General features: G+C 43.6%; 1 protein-coding gene across 12 annotated transcripts in view; it reads right to left on the reverse strand.

The window, feature by feature from the left end:
• Positions 1 to 1,729: 1,729 nt before the first annotated feature.
• The window catches only part of LOC147367086 (transducin-like enhancer protein 1), a 93,041-nt gene continuing 74,744 nt past the window's right edge, over positions 1,730 to 20,026 (reverse strand). For all 12 annotated transcript variants that reach the window (XM_086414372.1, XM_086414364.1, XM_086414371.1 and 9 more), the window contains 6 exons: positions 10,685 to 10,934; positions 8,725 to 8,972; positions 5,159 to 5,306; positions 3,418 to 3,568; positions 2,463 to 2,539; positions 1,730 to 2,319 (listed from right to left, as the gene is read on the reverse strand). In XM_086414372.1, coding sequence (XP_086270498.1) covers positions 2,212 to 2,319; positions 2,463 to 2,539; positions 3,418 to 3,568; positions 5,159 to 5,306; positions 8,725 to 8,972; positions 10,685 to 10,934 — 982 coding nt within the window. In that variant the 3' untranslated portion in view covers positions 1,730 to 2,211. The remainder of the gene's footprint in view (positions 2,320 to 2,462; positions 2,540 to 3,417; positions 3,569 to 5,158; positions 5,307 to 8,724; positions 8,973 to 10,684; positions 10,935 to 20,026) is intronic.

Consider the following 20,026-nt stretch of genomic DNA (forward strand, 5'->3'; position numbering starts at 1 on the left):
GACTAGAGTCTCAACCAAAAGCAAATGGAAGTGGTTTCATCAAATTGAAGATAATTGATGAACTGATAAAGATCTAGACCCTCAGAAAATCCCATGAGAGAAAGAATATTGGGAGCTTGGGAAACCATAAAGCATGAAGGGAGAAAATGCACTAACAGAAAATGGGACTATTTCCTTAACCCAGAATCCCTCCAAATATATTCTCCCTTCTCCATGGGTACCCACTGCACAGGAAGAGACCATAACCCCCAGACTCCCCCGTGTCTAGGTCTCCACCAATGGATTGGTAATGGAAATGACAGAGAAATTCCTAGTCACCTGCCTGGGAGGACACCCTTCCCCTGGACTCCCACTCTTTCCCTCTGGGAAGGAGGACTCCAGTCCCTCTGGAGGCTGGGACTAGAGACCACAGGAGTAACTGTGGATGCCCAGAGCTGACTAATGGCCTGGGTCTCTGGGTCATAAGTGGGTAAGACACAAACCCTTTGTGGTCTCAGAGCCACTGTATTGTTGGGTGCTGTTATAGCAACTTAACCTCTACTCTACTATTACAGAAAACAGGGAAGGTGAGGCAGGAAGGAGAGAGACCAGAAAAGGTAAACAGTATGTTATGAACCCATCAGAGTCTGTAGTATAGAAACCTACTTCATTATACAGGGAAGGGATGAGAGAGAAATCAGCTTCAGTAATTAGGCCTTTGCCATCCACTTAATGAGAAGAGAAAATATTTAACAAACTGTACATAAACACTATTTTGGCAAAAAGTAAACAAAATACTGTTAAGTATATAAAAACAAAATGGTCTGGATAACAAATAAAAAATATTAAGACAAATTGCCAACAATTTGCTGGATCATAAGAAAATAAGGACATTATAAAATTCCTTAGGTGCTATTTTTAAACAGCCAGAAAACCTGGCTTGAAATTATTAACCATGATTTTTTAAAATATAGCAGTAAATAATAGGTATATAAAGAATGAGCCATGTGGCCTTTTCAGGAGGAATCATGCATGGCAACTTATTAAAAGCCCAGGGTTACAGGTTCCATCTAATCAAATTAGTAGAAGCTTGTCCACGAAGATAAAGACCAGACTAATGACAGGCAGGAAGGGCTGCAGCTGTAGGGAAAGCCTTAATGAGAAGGATGGAGCAAAGTGCTGGGTGTGGTTGGCTTAAGTCAATTAATATAATAGATCAAATAAGTATTAATGAGATAAAACCAGCGGGCACCTCACCTTTCTTCTACAGTTTAATGAACTCCACAGCTTTGTGGATATCATCAGTCTTAGCACTAAACCCAAGTCACCTTCATTTCTTGAAATGTAAAGCCTGTAAAGGGAGACTATAGATTTGAAAGTGCCAGGCTTTCCTATAAAAAAAGAGTATTCTGTCTCCCAGTGAATCACCAAGAAAAAGTAAAGTTTTAATTGACAACCTCGAATCACAAGAGTATCCAAACAAAAGAATGAATCTTGGCTTAAGTCATGTTATGTTAGCTTCCCAAATAAAATCATCATTAATAAACCTTTGGTTACTTATTATTCTTCCTCTTGACTTCCTGATTAACTCAGAAGAGGTAATTAGGTCCTAGTGCAGCAGGAGTCTGTGACCAAATATATTTATAAAACGAGAAGCGCATTTTAAAACTTCCTGTACAAATTTCTGAACTTTGCTTATAGAACCCACACCAATGATTAAAAACAATAATGGAGGAGAAGGAAAAACCACTTATTGGTACTAAAGCCTTTACTGTAATAAACCAAATATATTTACAATTTATACAAATGTTTAACCTTCAACAAAAATACAAAAAAAACATTTCACAAGATGCAAAACCAGGAAACAAGTTCATTGGAGACACCACTGATCTACCAAGGACAGATAGGAGGGAAACCACAAGGAACAGAAAGGTAATCTCGGCAGACCTCACAGAAAGAAAAGGATGAACTCTGCCTGGGCCGGCAGGCTCTGTTCCTGGAGCCTCCAACCCTCACCCCTCTGTCCATGTTGCCTTGGTGCTCCATTTGGTCTAGGTAGATAGGTGACCTTCTCTTGATGTGCTCGTTGCCTCCTCTTTGTAGACGCAAAGTAGTTTTGTGTCAAGGTTTGGAAACAGGTTTTTGTGTTTTTAAAGTTACGACTTTTCTATTTCTACAAATTCAAAACATTTTGGCCCAATTCAACTATAAACATTAAACCACATAATGTTTTCAGTAGATGACTTCATAGACTGTAGCCTTCTTGTCCCCTGAGCCAGTGACAATGTATTTGTCATCCACAGAGATGTCACAGCTGAGCACAGATGAGGACTCTTTGGACTGGAAGAGAAAACAATGGACGTGTGTTTGGTGTGGAATAGAGATGCTCCAGGCCCTGTCCCTCCAAGGCACCTTCACTTCCAGCATCATCAGGAACACTGTAGTCCAACTGTTGCCATTCTGGGTGAGGAGCACTGACTTACCTGGAATATACTAGCTCCATAGGGGGTCCTCCAAGCATTGAGGAGGTTATCTTTTCCAGTACTCACAAACCATTTACCTAGAATTAGCAAAGGAATAGGTAATAAGATCAAAATTCCTGGTATATATTAGCTACCTGAACTTAATCAAACTCAGAGCATTGTTTAATTATGAGCTATCATGCCCAAGGGTGTGACATAAGTAGAGAAGGCAGGTTTTAAATATGGGCTCCATTGTGAACCACCTGTGATCTTGGGTTTAATCAAAGCGGTGGCAGGGACCATTTCAGTCCCATTAGCCACTGGAAACATGACAAGTAGCTTTACACCCAGCACACAGTGGGTCCTCTGTCAATCAATGAAGTTGTTTTCTGTTAGTCTCCTTATGATAAATGGGACTAGAAAGGATTGAATGAGGAATCTAAGTTAAATGGCAGATAGGATATATGGCACATAGAATGTGGTCAGTATAATGTGATAGCTATTAATCCACCCTTCATCTCATGAATAAGTATTCCCCATGAACTTCTCTCATATTCCTCACTGCAGACTGTAATGGTCTGGGCGCCCCAAAATGCTCCCTTCTCTGACCATGGGCTCCTCATCCTGGTCAGTCTACAATGACCTGCCCCATTCTCCTACAAATTCCCACCCATCCCCCTCAGAGGGGTACCTAACTGCCCTCCACCCACACTTCTGATTCTCTTTACTAAAAACAAACATGCGTCAAAACCTTGTATTAGGCAATTTTATCGCCTGCTGACTTTTCTCAAATTAGGGAAACAGACCGAAACAGACATCACTATGCTCTGAGGGACAATTTTAAGACAATAGAATGATTGCATCCAGCTGCTCAGAGAACAACATTTTTTCCAGATATGATCTCCACTGTGTTTTTTTAGAAGTATTTTCCATTTCAGCCACCGGCATCCTCCAGTTTCCTTTCAGCTGAACTCACCACAATAAGCGAATTTTAGGGACAGCACACAGCTCTCGTGGAGATGCAGCTGGTACTTGTCAGGTTTGTTCACGTGGAGGACTTCCACGTTGCTGCTCTCCATGCCCACAGCCAGCCACTCCCCAGTTGGGCAATACCCAAGGGAGAATATCTACAAGAAGCAGAGAGGCTCACTGAGTAGTTTGCCCATATAGACCTGGGAAGTGAACAGACAACAAAGGGGAAAACTAGCAAGAACAGGAGGATGTATTAAGTAAAGCGCAGGCTGTGGCCAAGTCTACAGGACAAGCAACCCAACCCAGATAAGTCAAGTGTTAAAGACCTTGAAGGAACAACTTGAGAGAAAGAAAAACAACACTTACTCCATGTGTGATAAAACCAAGAAGTAAATTCCCAGGAACTAATAAAGGTATTCATGTGTGTTGTCTGAAAGGGTTGTCTTTTATAGTTAGTGGTGGTGGTTTAGTCACTAAGTCATAACCAACTCTTGCGACCCCATGGACGATAGCCCTCCAGGTTTCTCTATTCATGGGATTTTTCAGGGAAGAATACTGGAGTGGGTTGCCATTTCCTCCTCCAGGGGATCTTAATGACCCAGGGATCAAACTCCATGTCTCCTGTACTGCACGTGGATTCTTGAAAGCCTGTCTTTTATAGATACTAACTGAAATACTTATGGATGAAATGATACAATGTCTGGGATTTACTTTAATAAACATAATCCAGTGTTTGGAGGCAGGGATGACAGATGAGAAGGGTTATGTGTTAGGAACTGAAGTTGGATGATGGGCATATGGAGTTTATCATATAATTCTCTGTGCTTTCATATATGCTTGAACATTCTCTGTTCTCATATATATTTGAAATTTTTCATAAGAATTTTTTTTTTAATAAAAAAATGTAGACGGAAAATAGAATCCTAACCATAACGGAAACAGGGCTGGAAGGGAACAGGGAAGACTATAAGGAACTCAACAAAATTTTGACAGGGACATGAAATTTAGTTGAACGTATAGTTGCTTTCCATTTCTGTCCTACTTTTCTGAGTCGAATTATTTTTATTACCAAAAAAAAAAAAAAGTAAATAAGTCATGACAAAATAAAACAATTCCACCATCAGAAAACAGTTAACATGGCATGCACTGTCTTTCCCCAAACAGGCCTAGATTCAGACACTTGACATCTAAATAATCTCCCCAATGCACAATCAAAGTTGCCATTTTCCTATCATTTCAAAACTCCATAAATCTAGTCAGCCATGAGTCCAATTTCTAAGGGATGACTAATAAAACAGGCATCCACTGAGATACCACTGTATTTTTTAAGCTCCCTGATGTAAGTGAAATGAATTAACTTGTAGAGCTGTTGTGATTTTTCTCTACTCCTTGTGACATCCCTGCATATTTTTAAAGGTCTATTTATATGAGAATCAAATCATCTCTCACCCCTACATCAGATGGTGAGAAGATGGACAACACATCAGACCCTGTACTTTCTTCACGGCACAAATTCCTGCAATGAATTCACCGATAAACAAAACAACTAACAAGTCTTTACCTACAGCATTTTAAAAGCCAGTCTAAGTGTTTCAGGGTGATTTGGGGTGTGTGTGTGTGTGTGTGTGTACCTCAAATGAAAGTCTGGTCTGTTTGTCTAGTGTCCACTCTCCTGGGGGTGAGGGTGGGGGCAGGGTGCCACACACCGAGCACCGTGTGGGTCCCGGGGAGGGACGAGCACACACCTGGGAGGTGAAGTCGTGCTGCTGCAGCTGCCGCCCCTCGCGCAGGTCCCAGGACCGGACCGTGTTGTCCAAGCCGCCCGTCCAGAGCTTGGTGCCATCGTTAGAAATGTCAATACAGCTGGCCCCGTCCGTGTGGCCCTGGAATTGCCTGATAAAACAAACCAGATTGAATAATGATTTCCTGCCAGAGCTCAAGGTAAACACTGTTGTGTTGTTAGTTTTGGACTCGCCGGGCGTGTGTCATCTCCTCGGTGTCTGCTGATGTGCAAGATCAAACCAACCTTCTTCCCTCGAGGAGGAGAGGAAACGGCACCTGCAGATTTTCTTTTCCTTTTTTCATGATCCAAGTGCTGAAGAAATGGAATGCTGTTTTAGGTCACCACACAGGAGAAGTTAAATACGCTCCAAGAGCTATTTTTACAAATCTGTCTGGAAGGTGAAATTCCTCCCAGGTCTGGAAAAGTGTTTAAGTGTGAAAAGAAGGGGGAAAAAAAAAGACAAACACATAGAATCCCAAGTGTATTCCTTACAAGAGGCAGGCCTTGCCTCTAACCGCAAAGGCCTGTATCACCACACCACAGACTCGGGGCCCAGGAGCACACCCATTTCCATGAGTGAGTAGCACCGAGATGCCCTTCGTGCCAGCAAAGCATGAGCTCATGTATTGACTCAACCTCGCGTTCTCTATTAGAAAAAGCCCTGCATTAGGAAATCTGGACTCCCAGAGACAAATGGGCACGCCAGCCTCCTGACTCAAACGCACGGGGCAGAGAGAGCTGATTGCTGACTGACCCCTGGGCATGGTCCTGCCTGGAATTCCAGCACAAGGCCTTTGTTCTCTTGAAGGGGAATCTCATGCCTCAGTCAATAACCACCACCAAAGACCCAGAGAACACATTTGTGGTTGCCAAGGATAGGATGGGGCAGAGGGAGAGGGATGGACTGGGAGTTTGGGGTTAGTAGATGCAAATTATTACATTTAGAATGAATAAACAACAAGGTCATACTCTGCAGCACAGGGAGCTTCATCCAATCTCCTGAGATAAACCATAATGGAAAAGAATATTAAAAAAAATGTATATATGTATCTAACTGAGTCATTCTGCTGTACAGCAGAAATTAGCACAACATTGTAAATCAACTATACTTAAACACACACACACACACACACACACACACACACACAATGAATCACCACCAAGAATAACCAACCAACAGGGGTTTGCTGAGCACAGACGCTCTGCCAGGCCTCAAGTGGGGCTTGCTGAAGGGAGGGTGATGTAACCCACCACAGGGCTGATGGTGTGGGGGGTCATGGGCCTGGTTTTGCAGACCAAGAGGGAGCAGGCAGGGGAGTGACTGGAATAGGTGAGAGGTGTTCCAAGGCTCGATCACGATGGCAAACCAGGCAGAATCCATGAGAGAACTGCTTGGGAACTCAACACGCAGAGCAGAGTTTCCACTGCCTCTTCTTCCTGTTACCTTATTATTCCCACAGAGCTTCACACTTTAAAGCTGAGCTTGGAATGTAAAGGGCATGGAGGAGAGGATGTGAGCTCCACTGCTGCCCTGAATTCTGAGACAAGATACAAAGCAGTATTTCAAAAGTCTCTCTTCTGAAAACTACTCAGAACTTCCACCATGGTCTTCTCCCCCATGCACCCCAACTCTGTCCCTCAAAGTCCCAGCCTGCATCCAAGGTGTCCCCACTGGTCCCCCAGGCCTACTGTAGTCCTACCCCACCTTTCCAAAGTGCTGCTTTTCCATCTTCAAAAACCTTGTGAAACCCAAGGACCTCCTTTTCATTTCAGCCTCTGAATTCTTATCTCTGGAACTCATGAAATACCTGTACTCCTTGAGAACAACTGTTTCTCTGGGGACCTAAGCACGTAGCTGGTGCTCATTTCTCCATCCCTCCATCCACCCATCTCAGCTCTGCACTAAGGCTCCTAGAAAGCAGCTTTTAGGGCTGTTCAGAACGTGCTGGGTCACAGACATACACAGATATTCAAAAGACTCTGCACTGCCCTGTCACACAGGGTGGCCACCAGCTGCATGTGGCCAGTCCAAACAGAGAGATGTGTGAGGCATGACCCCATCATATCCAACAGGTACTTAAGCCCCAGGGGCTGGCACAGAGCAGGAGTTCAGAGCACACGAGAGGGCAGGGTGCCCAAACCCCTTTGCAGCGCCTCCATGATAACATCAGGATAAAGCAGTGCACAAGTGACAGGGGTTAAACAGATGAATACTTGAAAAGCACTTCAAATGAATATTTTGAAAGTGTATTTATTAAGTTAAAAAAAAAAAAGCAGAAAACAAAGAAAAAATAACTAACAATCACTAGGCTAGAAGTTTGAAGTGGCTGTTGGCTCTGGCTCCAGTTGTTCACTTTGCTCATTCTGAGCTGCCCAGAGTGACAAAAATAAAATAAAATAACTGCAGACTGTCACCCACATGCAGGGACAGAGCCTGGTGTGGTAAGACTTGGTAGATTTCTACAGAAAAGGCTGAAGAGTGAGCCGCTTTAATGAGTTCCATGCTCTCTTCCTTCCCTCCAGCCCGTGGCCTGGAAGCATGGAGGGAGTTCTGCTTAAGTAACCTATGAGTCTAAAAATGTACCACACGCAATGTTTCTAAGTGAAGATGAACTGTGACATGAAAGGGCAAAACATAGGCCCATTCTGCTTTAGATGTTTAATCACTGCTTCCTTTATTTATTTATTCATTTATTTTTTGGGTGAGTTGGGGGCTACTCCCTAGCTGTGGTGCATGGGCTTCTCATTGTGGTGACCTCTTGTTGCGGAGCACAGGATCGGTAGTTGTGGCGCATGGGCTTATTAGCTGCCCCATGGCGTGTGGGATCTTCCCAGACCAGGGATTGAACCCATGTTCCCTGCAATGGCAGTCAGATTCTTAACCACTGGACCACCAGGGAAGTCCGGTGCTTCCTTTTCAAAAGGCTTTTCTCTAACATCTCTGACATGAGCATCAACTTGGCCAGAGGGAGGGAGCTGGCCAGAGCCGAGGAGGGACACAAAGGTGGCAGATTCCAGGCAGCTAGGCTTGTTCCTGGGGGAAATGACCCCTGGACAGGGCTTATTTAGTTATTGAGAAACACTGCTACTTTAAAACCATTTTGTGGGTTAAATTCGTGGAATCTCTTCTAATGTTCTTTTGTTGATTTTCTGTTATCCTGTATCAGTTGGTTCCTGTTTGCACATATGAGGTTCCAGGCAAAGCCAAAAACATCTAGCGTTGAGGACCTTTTGTACCTCCATCTAATCCATGGTATTCTGCCCCTTGGCAAAGGCCAGGGATGTTTTTTAAACAAATCTGGCATGAAGAATAGGAACATTAGGGAGGTAAATACAAAGTCTGGGTGACACCCAAGCATGGCAGCAAGAGTGTAAGCCCCTGAGGGCAGCGACACGGTCCTGACACCCCGTTCCAAGCCTGGCCTGTGTGGGCTGAGAACTTGGGGGCAGGCAGAGAAGTAGGAGAAATGGGGGGAGGGGGCCTTTCTGACCCAAGGAGCCCCAACTTAGGAAACCACCCCCACTCACCTCACCAGCGTCTGGTTGTGCAGGTCCCACACAGCAATGTTGCCATCGCTGCAGCACGAGAAGCAGACCTTGGAGTCCGGGCTGATGGCCAGGGCGTAGCAGGCGGGGGCCGAGGACGTCAGCTCTGCCTTGATGCGCGGGGTGGGAGCCGCCAGGTCCCAGATGGACAGGGTACTAGCTTCCCCTCCCACTATGAGAGTGCAGCCATCAGGGAGCAATTTGCAGGAACGGATGTAGTTATCCCTGTTCTGTGAAATAAACATAATTCAATTGTTATAATGCATGACCAAGCAGTAACAATGCTATGTTCTCTAACGGCTATCTTGGTTGTTGACTTAAAAAGTGGTATTTTACGGACACTAGCAAAGCAAGCAGTCTATAGTAAAGATCCGGGTCTGATGGCCACTGGCTCCTTCAGAGTAGTAAACAAAACAACCTCAAAGGACTGCTCAGTGCATGTGAAGGCTCACATATAACTCCCACTGCTGCCTAGTTTCCTGCTGAAGAGACGAAACTGAGACCATCAGTACATGGAAGGTGGGTATACATGTACTTCTCTATGAAAAAAACCACTTTTCAAAGCTAGTTTAGAAATCTTTGACCTCATTACCCTGTTATTTACTATTTGCAAAATGCAGACTTGCTGCCTGGGTTTTGGTTTTCATTACTCTTAAGTCTCTCTGCCTAAGGCTTGTACCGTGTCTTCATTAGCCAGATGTATCCTTGTCTGGGAATTTAACACAGCTGCTTTCTCCAGTTGTAACCTGGCTGCTGTCATATTTAAGCCTTTCAATCCAGAGGCCAAAGAAATCAACAAAAGAAGGCATCTATCTATCAAAACCAATACATTAGAAAGGAAGGTGAAACCTAAAATGACCCCCCTGCCTCTGCCACCACCAACAAAGAAGTAACCGCATCCCCAACAGAAACAGCCAAAGTCTTTACTGTGCTTTAACCATGGCCTATTGTTCAAAGAGGAGAGAAACTGTAACCAGTGTGATTTCAAAAAAATGAGTGTTACAGAACTCTCCTACTACCACAGAATGTTAAGTTGTTTAAGTATGTTTCCTCATGTTTCATTAATAGATATATGTTTAAGTTATTTGATTACAAAAATAAATCAAGGACTATCCCAAAGATCCTTTTCATCTCAAAACCATAGTCTGTCTTCTTTTTGGAAACACCCTCTCCAGAATCCTTGCTGTGTGCCCTGCAGGCTGTGGGTCAAGGACCACAAGGTAGCCTATAGTCTGCCCAAGGCCAATGGTACGTGGTCTATGAATGGGTACTGTACATGGGTACTCTGTAAAGGACATGTCCCAACATGTTCTATGATCCCTAAAAATGCAACATGGTATTCTCTTACTGTGGGAGTGGGGGTGGGGAGGTGGCATAGGTGCTTGAAGGGAGCACTCCCTCCCACCCCACCACCCCCATTCTGCTGATGGCTGCCCTGATTTCGTGCAGTGTGATCTATTAACTCTTTCCTGAAGTTAAGGTCATAAAACTCAGCCAGATCTCCCTGAAAACACAGCCCCTGTTCAGAATGGTTCTATGTCATGTTATCAAATGTTTACTCTTCAATATTTATCCAAAGGCTGCAGGGAAATTAAAAGTGGAGTGGAGTACAGGGCTCAGAGTCCAGGCCTAGCTGCACTCCATCCATTAAATGGGACACCCCCTTCTGAACACACATTCAAACAAGAACAGCTTCTGTAAACTACCGTTGAAATATTTTTTTAAGAGAAATCCATCAACTCTGGGATTTAACCACTGAAATAGCAACAAATGAAACCTTCACGCTGAGGGGAGAGGGTGGGGAGAGCTAAATGGCTAACACAGGAAACAGAATGGGCTTCCATTTCCTCATAATGGGAATAAAACCCAGGCCCCGACAGCGATTTCCTTATTGCGTCTCCAGGGGGAAATTACCCTGGTGCACCGGTTCCTTCTCACTCACCAGACAATCGAGCTGAGAGACGGGGCTCTTGTTGCCGGGGTGGCTGATGTCCCAGACCTTGACGCAGCCCTTCCCACCCGTGTACACGTGTCGCGTGGGGTTGCTGATGGTCACCGCACACACCACCTCTCCATGGCTCAGGGTGTTGATCTGGCGAGCGTGTCGGGGGATGCCAGGGCCGATGAGGGCATCTGGGGGGAAGGGGACGGGCTGCATCTGACCATCTGCGGTAACGTGGAAGGAGTATGCGCTTTTGGAGATGGGATGATTAGGGAGAAGAACATGAGAGAAGACAGAAAAAATATTTATCATAAAGCAATTAATCATTACCACAGTATACTTCTATGAAAAAGACAAAGGAAAGATTCTTGCTCTGCTTTCCTTTTGAAAGCAATAGAAGTTGAAGTGTTTATTGATGGAACAAATGAAATAAATAATAGCCAAAGTCTAGGGTTTAAAAAAATATATATATTGAATAATATTTTAAAATTTTATAAAGATTTTTAAATTGTGCTTTATTTCATAAAATAAATTCCTTCAAAAGAACACTAAATGTATTTCCAAATTACCATAAAATTCCTCCTTCTATGTACCTAGTATAATTGTATGATTTCTTAGTACAATTTAAAATGATTATTTTTGATGCTTAAGATGAAGCCCTTACGAGCTCATAATAATTACACATGGTACAGTATATTTCAAAATCAACAAACAAAAACAGCTTTCTAAATGTACCAGTTTAATGTTTGGACTTAAAACTCTTCTGCATAATTGACATAAAATAATAAAAGAGAATGTCTTAAGTTAAATAAAGACTTCAAGTTTCCTCCTCAACTACCTCCCTGTCTACTTTGGCCACAAAACACAGTTTTATCAAAGGTAGCAAAGCTCCCAGTAAAAGATGACTCCTCTCAGCTTTGCTCTGGCCAGGTATGCCCACGTTCTGTCTGATGAGATGTAGGCAGAAGCTGCTGGGTAGCACTTAGTTCATAACCTAAAAGAAAGGGAATCTGGGGGATATGGAAACTGTCTGTACTTTCCATACAATTTTGCTGTTAGCCTAAAATTGCTCTAAAAAATAAGTTTATTAATTAAAAAAAAAAGAAAGAAAAAGAATTTAAAAAGAGGGAAGGGAGTGTGCCTTCTCTCTTCTTTCCCTCTTTTCTGCTAACTGAACTATAAGCATGATGACTGGAGCTTCCGTAGCCTTTTTGGGTCACAACATGACTTTGAAGATGGAAATCAGTTGCTGAGGGGCACAAAACAAAATGATAGGGTGCACAAACCCTGATGACACTATGGGGCTGCGACACCTGCCCTGGGCTGACAGCCAGTATGTTTTATGGGAGAGGGAAATGAACTTCTATGTTTTTTTGGCTATTATTTTCTTCCCTGTTAAAAACAGACAAATACCTGTATTTAGTTAATACCTAATCCCAATGTTGGCACCCCACTCCAGTACTCTTGCCTGGAGAATCCCATGGACAGAGGAGCCTGGAAGGCTGCAGTCCGTGGGGTCGCTGAGGGTTGGACACGACCGAGCGACTTCACTTTCACTTTCACTAATCCCAATGTACACTTGTTTCTAAACCAAAATCTTAAAGCATATTTTTTCTTTAACAATCTAATCTCTTAAACTCCAAGCACTAATATATTACAGATACTATAAAATCTCTACAAAGTAAAGACCCTGTAGGGGATGGAAGAAATAGGAGTGATAATATTTCCCACCCACATCTGAACTAGGCACTTTGAAGCCCACCGCTTTCACTTTCTTCTTATTCAGAGCATCACTTGGTAATCTAGAAGTGCAACATTAAACCTCTATAAGTCCGAACACATAAACAACAAACGAAGTATTAGGGTTTTCTCCTTCCCATAACGCTCTGGGGTAAGTCTGGGCTCCTTCTGGAACTTATCATTGGCACCTTGAAGTCCCTTAACAGATTCTAAAGACCATGGGTATTAAATATAGAACTTAAATTTTCATTTCAATGCTAACTCAAAGTTTGAAAAATAACTAAGCATGCACAAAACTGAAAACTGATACAAGATATCAGGTTTCTACCTGCTTGCACATAAAACCCATATAACTTCCTTGAAAGTTATGAAAGCTTGAAAATAAAATATCTGTCCTTATTTTTCTTCTATAAAAACAAAGTAGCAAATATATGAAAAGATTTCTCCTTAGACTCTAAGAATCTTAGAGTACAAAAAGGCAAAAGGAATCTTAGATATGTTATCTCCGGGCAAACTGGTTCCAATAACTAATATTAAATGGCTATTTGGCCCAAATCCTTAACATTACCCTTAATTTGAATGACAGAATACACATGATGGGAACTGCACAGAATGTCATAGGAAATAAATATGCAAATAAAACAATTATAGATCAAGGCACTTATGTCACTAGACCACTAAATCTGTATTTTTTAATTGAAATCTAATATAGCATTATGTAAGTTACAGGCATATAACATAATGAGTCACAACTTTTAAAGGTTATAGTTCATTTATAGTTATTGTAAAATATTGGCTATATTCTGTGTTGTACAAAATATCCTCGTAGCTTATTTTACACATAATAGTTGTGTCTCCCTACCCCATTTGTCCCTCCTCGCTTTCCTCTCCCCACTGATAACCACTAGTTTGTTCCTACATCAGTCAGTTTCTTTTTTATTATTAAATCTTCTATTTTTTAGCCCACAGTATCCTTTGGTGTTGTTAGTCCTTATCAGGTCCACATGATGTTTCAATACATGCACGTTAGAATTAGTTGAACCTATGCCATTTATTCTGGAGAAGGCAATGGCACCCCACTCCAGTACTCTTGCCTGGAAAATCCCATGGACGGAGGAGCCTGGTAGACTGCAGTCCATGGGGTCACTAAGAGTCGGACACGACTGAGTGACTTCACTTTCACTTTTCACTTTCATGCATTGGAGAAGGAAATGGCAACCCACTCCAGTGTTCTTACCTGGAGAATCCCAGGGACAGGGGAACCTGGTGGGCTGCTGTCTATGGCGTCGCACAGAGTCGGACACGACTGAAGCGACTTAGCAGCAGCATGCCATTTATTACAGGGTATTTGGGGTTGGAATCAAAAAGCATTGTATTACTGCCCTTGAAGATAAGACCACAAGAGCTGGGGTTGAAGTCTATCTACATTCCAACTTATGTGACCCAAATACCAGGCACCACAATCTAGGTCTGAAGATGACACATGAACGGTGGTCAACATGGGGAGAAAACTTGCTTCTTAGAGCTTTCTGTAATTTCTAAAGAGTTACGGCAGATGTGAGGGTTAGCTTTTCTTTTTGCCATAAATCAAGGTGGGCACTTCCAGGTAGGCAGTTTCTATCAGGTGCCATTTTAGCAATTCTGGATTTTTCAGTTCAGTTCAGCTCAGTTCAGTTGCTCAGTCGTGTCTAACTCTTTGCAACCCCATGAATTGCAGCACACCAGGCCTCCCTGTCCATCACCAACTCCCGGGGTTCACTCAGACTCACATCTATCAAGTCGGTGATGCCATCCAGCCATCTCATCCTCTGTCGTCCCCTTCTCCTCCTGCTCCCAATCCCTCCCAGCATCAGAATCTTTTCCAATGAGTCAACTCTTCGCATCAGATGGCCAAAGTACTGGAGTTTCAGCTTTAGCATCATTTCTTCCAAAGAAATCCCAGGGCTGATCTCCTTTAGAATGGACTGGTTGGATCTCCTTGCAGTCCAAGGGACTCTCAAGAGTCTTCTCCAATACCACAGTTCAAAGGCATCAATTCTTCAGCGCTCAGCTTTCTTCACAGTCCAACTCTCACATCCATACATGACCACTGGAAAAACCATAGCCTTGACTAGGTGGACCTTTGTTGGCAAAGTAATGTCTCTGCTTTTGAATATGCTATCTAGGTTGGTCATAACTTTCCTTCCAAGGAGTAAGCGTCTTTTAATTTCATGGTTGCAGTCACCATCTGTAGTGATTTTGGAGCCCAGAAAAAAAAAGTCTGACACTGTTTCCCCATCTATTTCCCATGAAGTAATGGAACCAGATGCCATGATCTTAGTTTTCTGAATGTTGAGCTTTAAGCCAACTTTTTCACTCTCCTTTTTCACTTTCATCAAGAGGCTTTTTAGTTCCTCTTCAGTTTCTGTCATAAGGGTGGTGCCAATCTGCATATCTGAGGTTATTGATATTTCTCCCAGTAATCTGGATTTTTAGGGGAAGGAAATTTTATCTGCTTCCCCTGGAACTCGGCTTATTATAGAGTTAAATGTTCCAGATTAAAACAGATGCACAAAGTACAGACGGAGAGCTGTATGCTTATCTTTGGAAGATACCCACCTCTCTCCCAGGTGTCCTCTTCTTTAAACCACACAGGAGGTCTGTGATCATCATACTTAGGCAGTTTTAAAACTGATTCACAGTGCAGTAAACTGCTGCCAGAAGCTGTGAACATTCGTCCATCCCAGGGGAAACCCATACGGATGTTAATACATCAGTCACAGGGGGCCTCAGAGGAAGCTGGCGCTGCCCGCTGTGCTGGAGAGCCTAATCAAATGAACAGACCCCAACGAGGCACAGAGCAGGTGTGGCTCACAGAGGGAAAGATGGAAAGGAAAAACCAGGGAAGCAAATGAAACAGCTTGGAATCTGTTATTCACCTCCAGGAAGAACATGAGTGTCTTTGAGAAAGCCCACTTCAATGGCACATCCTAACAATGTTGACAAGGTCCCAGAAGTAAACTTTGCCTTTTACTGACTGAGAAACTAGGAAAAGTAAGATCAATTAGGAGTGGGTATTTATAAATAGATAGTGTACATTTATAAATACTTCTCATGCCTGAATTTAGAAAGAGACCAGCCACAAAAGAATGCATATGGCATGACCGCATTTATAGAAGTTCACACACAGGCAGGATTTACCTCTGGTATTAGAAGTTGGGGTGGTGGCTCCCCTTGAGACTGGAAGAGGCATAGATAAGGTTTCTTGGGTGCTCTTTGTGCAAGTCACTGGGCTATACACACGTGATTTGTGTACTTTCCTATACATGTGCCTCTATTTTTAATGCTTGGATTCATGGGAGGGAGGCTCAAGAGGGAGGGGACCTGTGGCAGAAACCAACACAATATTGTAATTATCCTCCAATTAAAAATAAAATTAAAAAAAAAATAACTTGGATTTGTTTATTCAAGAAAAAGAGGAGGGGCTTTCCTGGTGGCTCAGTGGCAAAGAATCCACCTGCTGATGCAGGGGACACAGGAAGAGCCTATGTGCCGCAGCACAACCAAGCCCGTGAGCCCGAACTACCTGAACATGAGCACCTAGAGGCTGTGCTCAGTGACAAGAAAAACCACTGCAATGAGAAGCCTGAACACGGAAACTAGACAGCAGCCCCCACTCGCCACAACTGAAGAAGGCCCACACACACCAACGAAGATCCAGCACAGCCAAAAACGAAGAAAGAAATCTTTAAAAAGAAAGAAAGAGGGAAAAGGAGGACTCCTGACCACTGTAGGCTGGGTCCACAGCCAGGTTGAGAGCCCAGACCCTGGATTTAAAGGGACATGAGCTTCAGGGGCCCCAGTTCACAGCCTCACAGACTATGGTCTTCCTAAGGGGCTTAACTACCTGCAGCCTATTACGTATCTGTTTCCTGATCGACAAGATAGAAATAATAATGAAACATAAGGGCCTCAGGGATGGTAGTAAGGAAAAAAAGGGCCAGCAGCTGCAAAAGTGCAAAACACTTAACACTGTGCTTGACACCTGCAGGGGCCTTCGGGAAATGACAGCGTAGATACTAAATACCCATGACTTAAAAAGAGGAAAGTGAGGCGATGTTGAATCCAGGGCTCTTATCTTGACCAGAGGACAAGTGTGACAGCCAGGAATGCGGAAAGGGAGGAAGGCGTGGGGTGGGAGCCAGGAAAGCTTGTGGTGATGGCGAGGCCAGGAAAACCAGGATACCCATAAATCCTAAAAGGCTATGTGGGGAGACAGCACAGGCAAAGACGAGTGGAGGATGTTTGGAGAAAGCACTGTGGCCAACTGCGGGGTGGAAATGAGGAGCCTTGGGTGGTGGGGCCCAGTTAGGGGCCATCTACCCACACCCCAGAGCCTCAGAGCTGAGTCCCCAGACCCGGCTGTCTGAATCAAGCACTTGCAGATCAGGATCTAATTCTGAAATCTGGTGGCAGAACTGAACAGAAAAAGGCCCACTGGACATCACAGATTTAAAACCTGAATGAAACTGAACTCTTTTGGAACCAGGGACTCTTTACTCCTGGGGCACACAGCAGAGATGGAGGCACCCTGAGTCCCTGCAGGTGCTGCAAACTGGGAAATGGCAGCGCGTTTCCGGGAAGCAGGTGGTTTCCCTAGCAGACTGGCCCCTGTTCATAAAACTACACTGTGTTCCGTGGTCAGTGCTAGAGTTGTGGGCTTGCTGGAAGTAGGCAGGGTCCAGCACACAGTAATGAAGAACCAGGGACCCTGGCGATGAAGGCTGTGGCCAAGACCCTGCTGCCTGTGGACTTGGCCCTCCTGAGCGAGAATTTCTTGCTGTATTAACAGGTATCAAAAAAAAATCTGATCAGATCAAAACCTTCACTCACTTTTTATGGCTCACCAAGCCTTCACAATTGAGTGCCTATGAGCTTCAGTTCATATGACCATCTTGTAGCCTAAATTCCTAGCCGTGTGGCACAACAGGCCATTCCCCTAAAATATCGCACACTGTCACATCCCCACATAGTGCACAAACTGTTCCCTCCTGCTTGGAATAGCACTGCCTCCCCTTCAGTGCATGTCTCCTCCCCACTCTCGCGGCTTGCCTCGACTCCCCAGGTGCCATGAGTCCCTTCCCAGTGCCCTGATTCAATATAAATCGGTATCATGCTGAGGACGACTGCCCACAGTTATATCTGTCTCATTCCCGAGTCCTCTGGGGACAGGCGGGATGACTGCACCAGCGAGCATACAGCTGGTGCTCAGTAGAAGAATCCGAATGTCTCAAATCATTAATTGCTACCTAATCACTTACGAATCGAGGCATGAAAGACTGCTCCAGTAAGGAAAGTGAGCTACAGAAAGGTGGGGAGTCCACTTGGGCTCTGCCAGCCAACTTTCCCATAAAACTTATACCAAATGTGCCTAGGAGGTGGTTTCTCAAAGGGGAGAGGTAGTCCCAGAGATACAGAGCTGATGAAGAGCAGAACAAGAGGCAATGAGAACAACAGTAACTGTGAAATCCACAGGCCACCCCATCAGCAGAACCCGGTGGATGAGAGACCCCTCAGACATCAGCTGTGGCGGAAGTTGCCGTGGGTCACGTGTGACAAGCTGGTTCCTGAGTCTGGGTACTGAAGAGCATACGGTGAAGCTTAGGAAGTGAGGGGACCCAGGCCAGAGTTTCAGTTTAGTCACTAGTGAGATGTGGAGACCATATAGAAGTTATCTGGGTTGCATTTCCCTATTTTTACAGCGTGCTGTGACAAAACATACCCTGTAAATGTGACTGCTGAGGTGTGGGGGGAATGATGTCATGTGGGAAAGTACTTGCAGGAAAGTAGGAAGCATTATATAGATTCAACCTTTGGTTCCCATGTCACAGGAGACAGCTCGCCATCCCTTCTTATTTACAGAGGAGGGAAAGCAGGACAAGAGAGCATGCATAACAGGTTCAACTCAGCTCATACAAAGGACGGGCCAGCCAATCACAGAAGTGGGGCTCTAACCTCTACTTCACTTCCAAGTCACCACCTTTGACACTCTCGCCTCAAGAGGGATTGTGGGGCCCACCAGGATGGAGACACCTTCCTTACACAAAAAGAGAACACCAGGCATCATCCACGTGCTTCATGAAGGAGCCCTGAGGGCTGAGGGCTGTGGCATCTAGCTCATTCTAAGACAGATGAGAACAATGTTAAGTTATGATTTTGGATGATGCTCCCAGCCACAAGAACTAGTAGAGTGAAGGTGGTGGCTGGGGCTGTTGGGATGTGGACTCATAAGAAAATCAGAGCCATATTATTCTAAGATTCAGAGGGGGGGAAGTCCTCAGGTATATAATTCATCTACTAATGATAAAAATCTTTCTTTGCCAATCTAACAAGCTCTACCTTTAATTTTTTTTTTTAGGGTCTGCATGCCTAGCTTATAACATCTGTTAAATCCTTTACTTCTTTCACAGGATTTTCTCAGTTTGGCCTCTGAGCATCCTCCCAAACAGTAAACATGCAGATCAAGGTGCAGTCCTCACCCCACTTGAAGATAGCATTTCTACATCAATGGAGGGCTTTAGTAACAAAATACAAATAGAGGACATTAAACTATTAAGATGGGAGACTTTTTCCCTTATTTAGTTGAATACACAGCTATCCTCTTATTTTAAAAAGGGGAATGCAGAACTTCTTAAAATACATATAAAAAAAAATTACTAGACAAAGTAATGAAGAAGAGATGGTCTAGCTGATACACCAGAAGTTCTCTGATCAAAGTCTGCATTTATGATTCTAAGGCCCTACTTTCTCCATCAATTAAATTTTTCCAAACTGAAAATGTGCTGGGGCAGCAACAGGGCTCCTATGCAGGACAAGATACAAACCAAGAGACACGTGGACAAAAAGTAAGACAAAGACAAGTTTAAAATACAGCCACTTCAAAGCTCCATTTAAAAGTCCTAGCAAAGGAACCAATCACTGCAGGTAAATAGCAGCATTCACTTAAGAGATAAGACAAGCTATGTCTAGTAAGCTGAAAGCCATTTCTGAAGAGGTAAAAAGGGAGAGAAAAGGAAGGGACGATTGTCCAGCAGCTAAACATAACTCAGATCAAAAGGAAAGGACTTACACTTCAATATAAACCTAAGAAATTAGGGACACAGTCCTAGACCATTCAAAGGTAGAAAAAGAGAAGTTAAACTCAAACACACATGGTGACAATATAGCACAAAATAAGCATGTTCCTTTATGCACTTAATAGACAAAAAAAAAAAAACCACCAAATATCATAATAAGTAAAAAAGGGCAGGGGCTGAATTGATTTCCAAATCCACTAAATAAACCAAGTGTGGAATCTAGACATGGTCAGCACAGGGATCAGAAGCAAGATCAGGAATGGACAGGAGGGAGAGGGGACTGGCCACAAAAACGTTTTCTCAGCTAGAAGCTGGATGGCCTTTTTCAATGCTGCAAAACATATTTTCTTAAGAGGCAATTTTACCCCAAATGTAGTTTAGATTTTCTCTTCCCATTAGGCTGCAACTCCAGAAAGGTAGTTTAGAAGGTTTATTTAAACACTAAACAAGTGGGTGGAAGATTTCTCAATTACACGTCTAGCATTAA

The sequence above is a fragment of the Bos grunniens genome, chromosome 8 (assembly GCF_055505025.1).
Source record: "Bos grunniens cultivar Pamir isolate PY7600 chromosome 8, Bosgru_T2T1.0, whole genome shotgun sequence".
NCBI classification, from domain to species: Eukaryota; Metazoa; Chordata; class Mammalia; order Artiodactyla; family Bovidae; genus Bos; species Bos grunniens.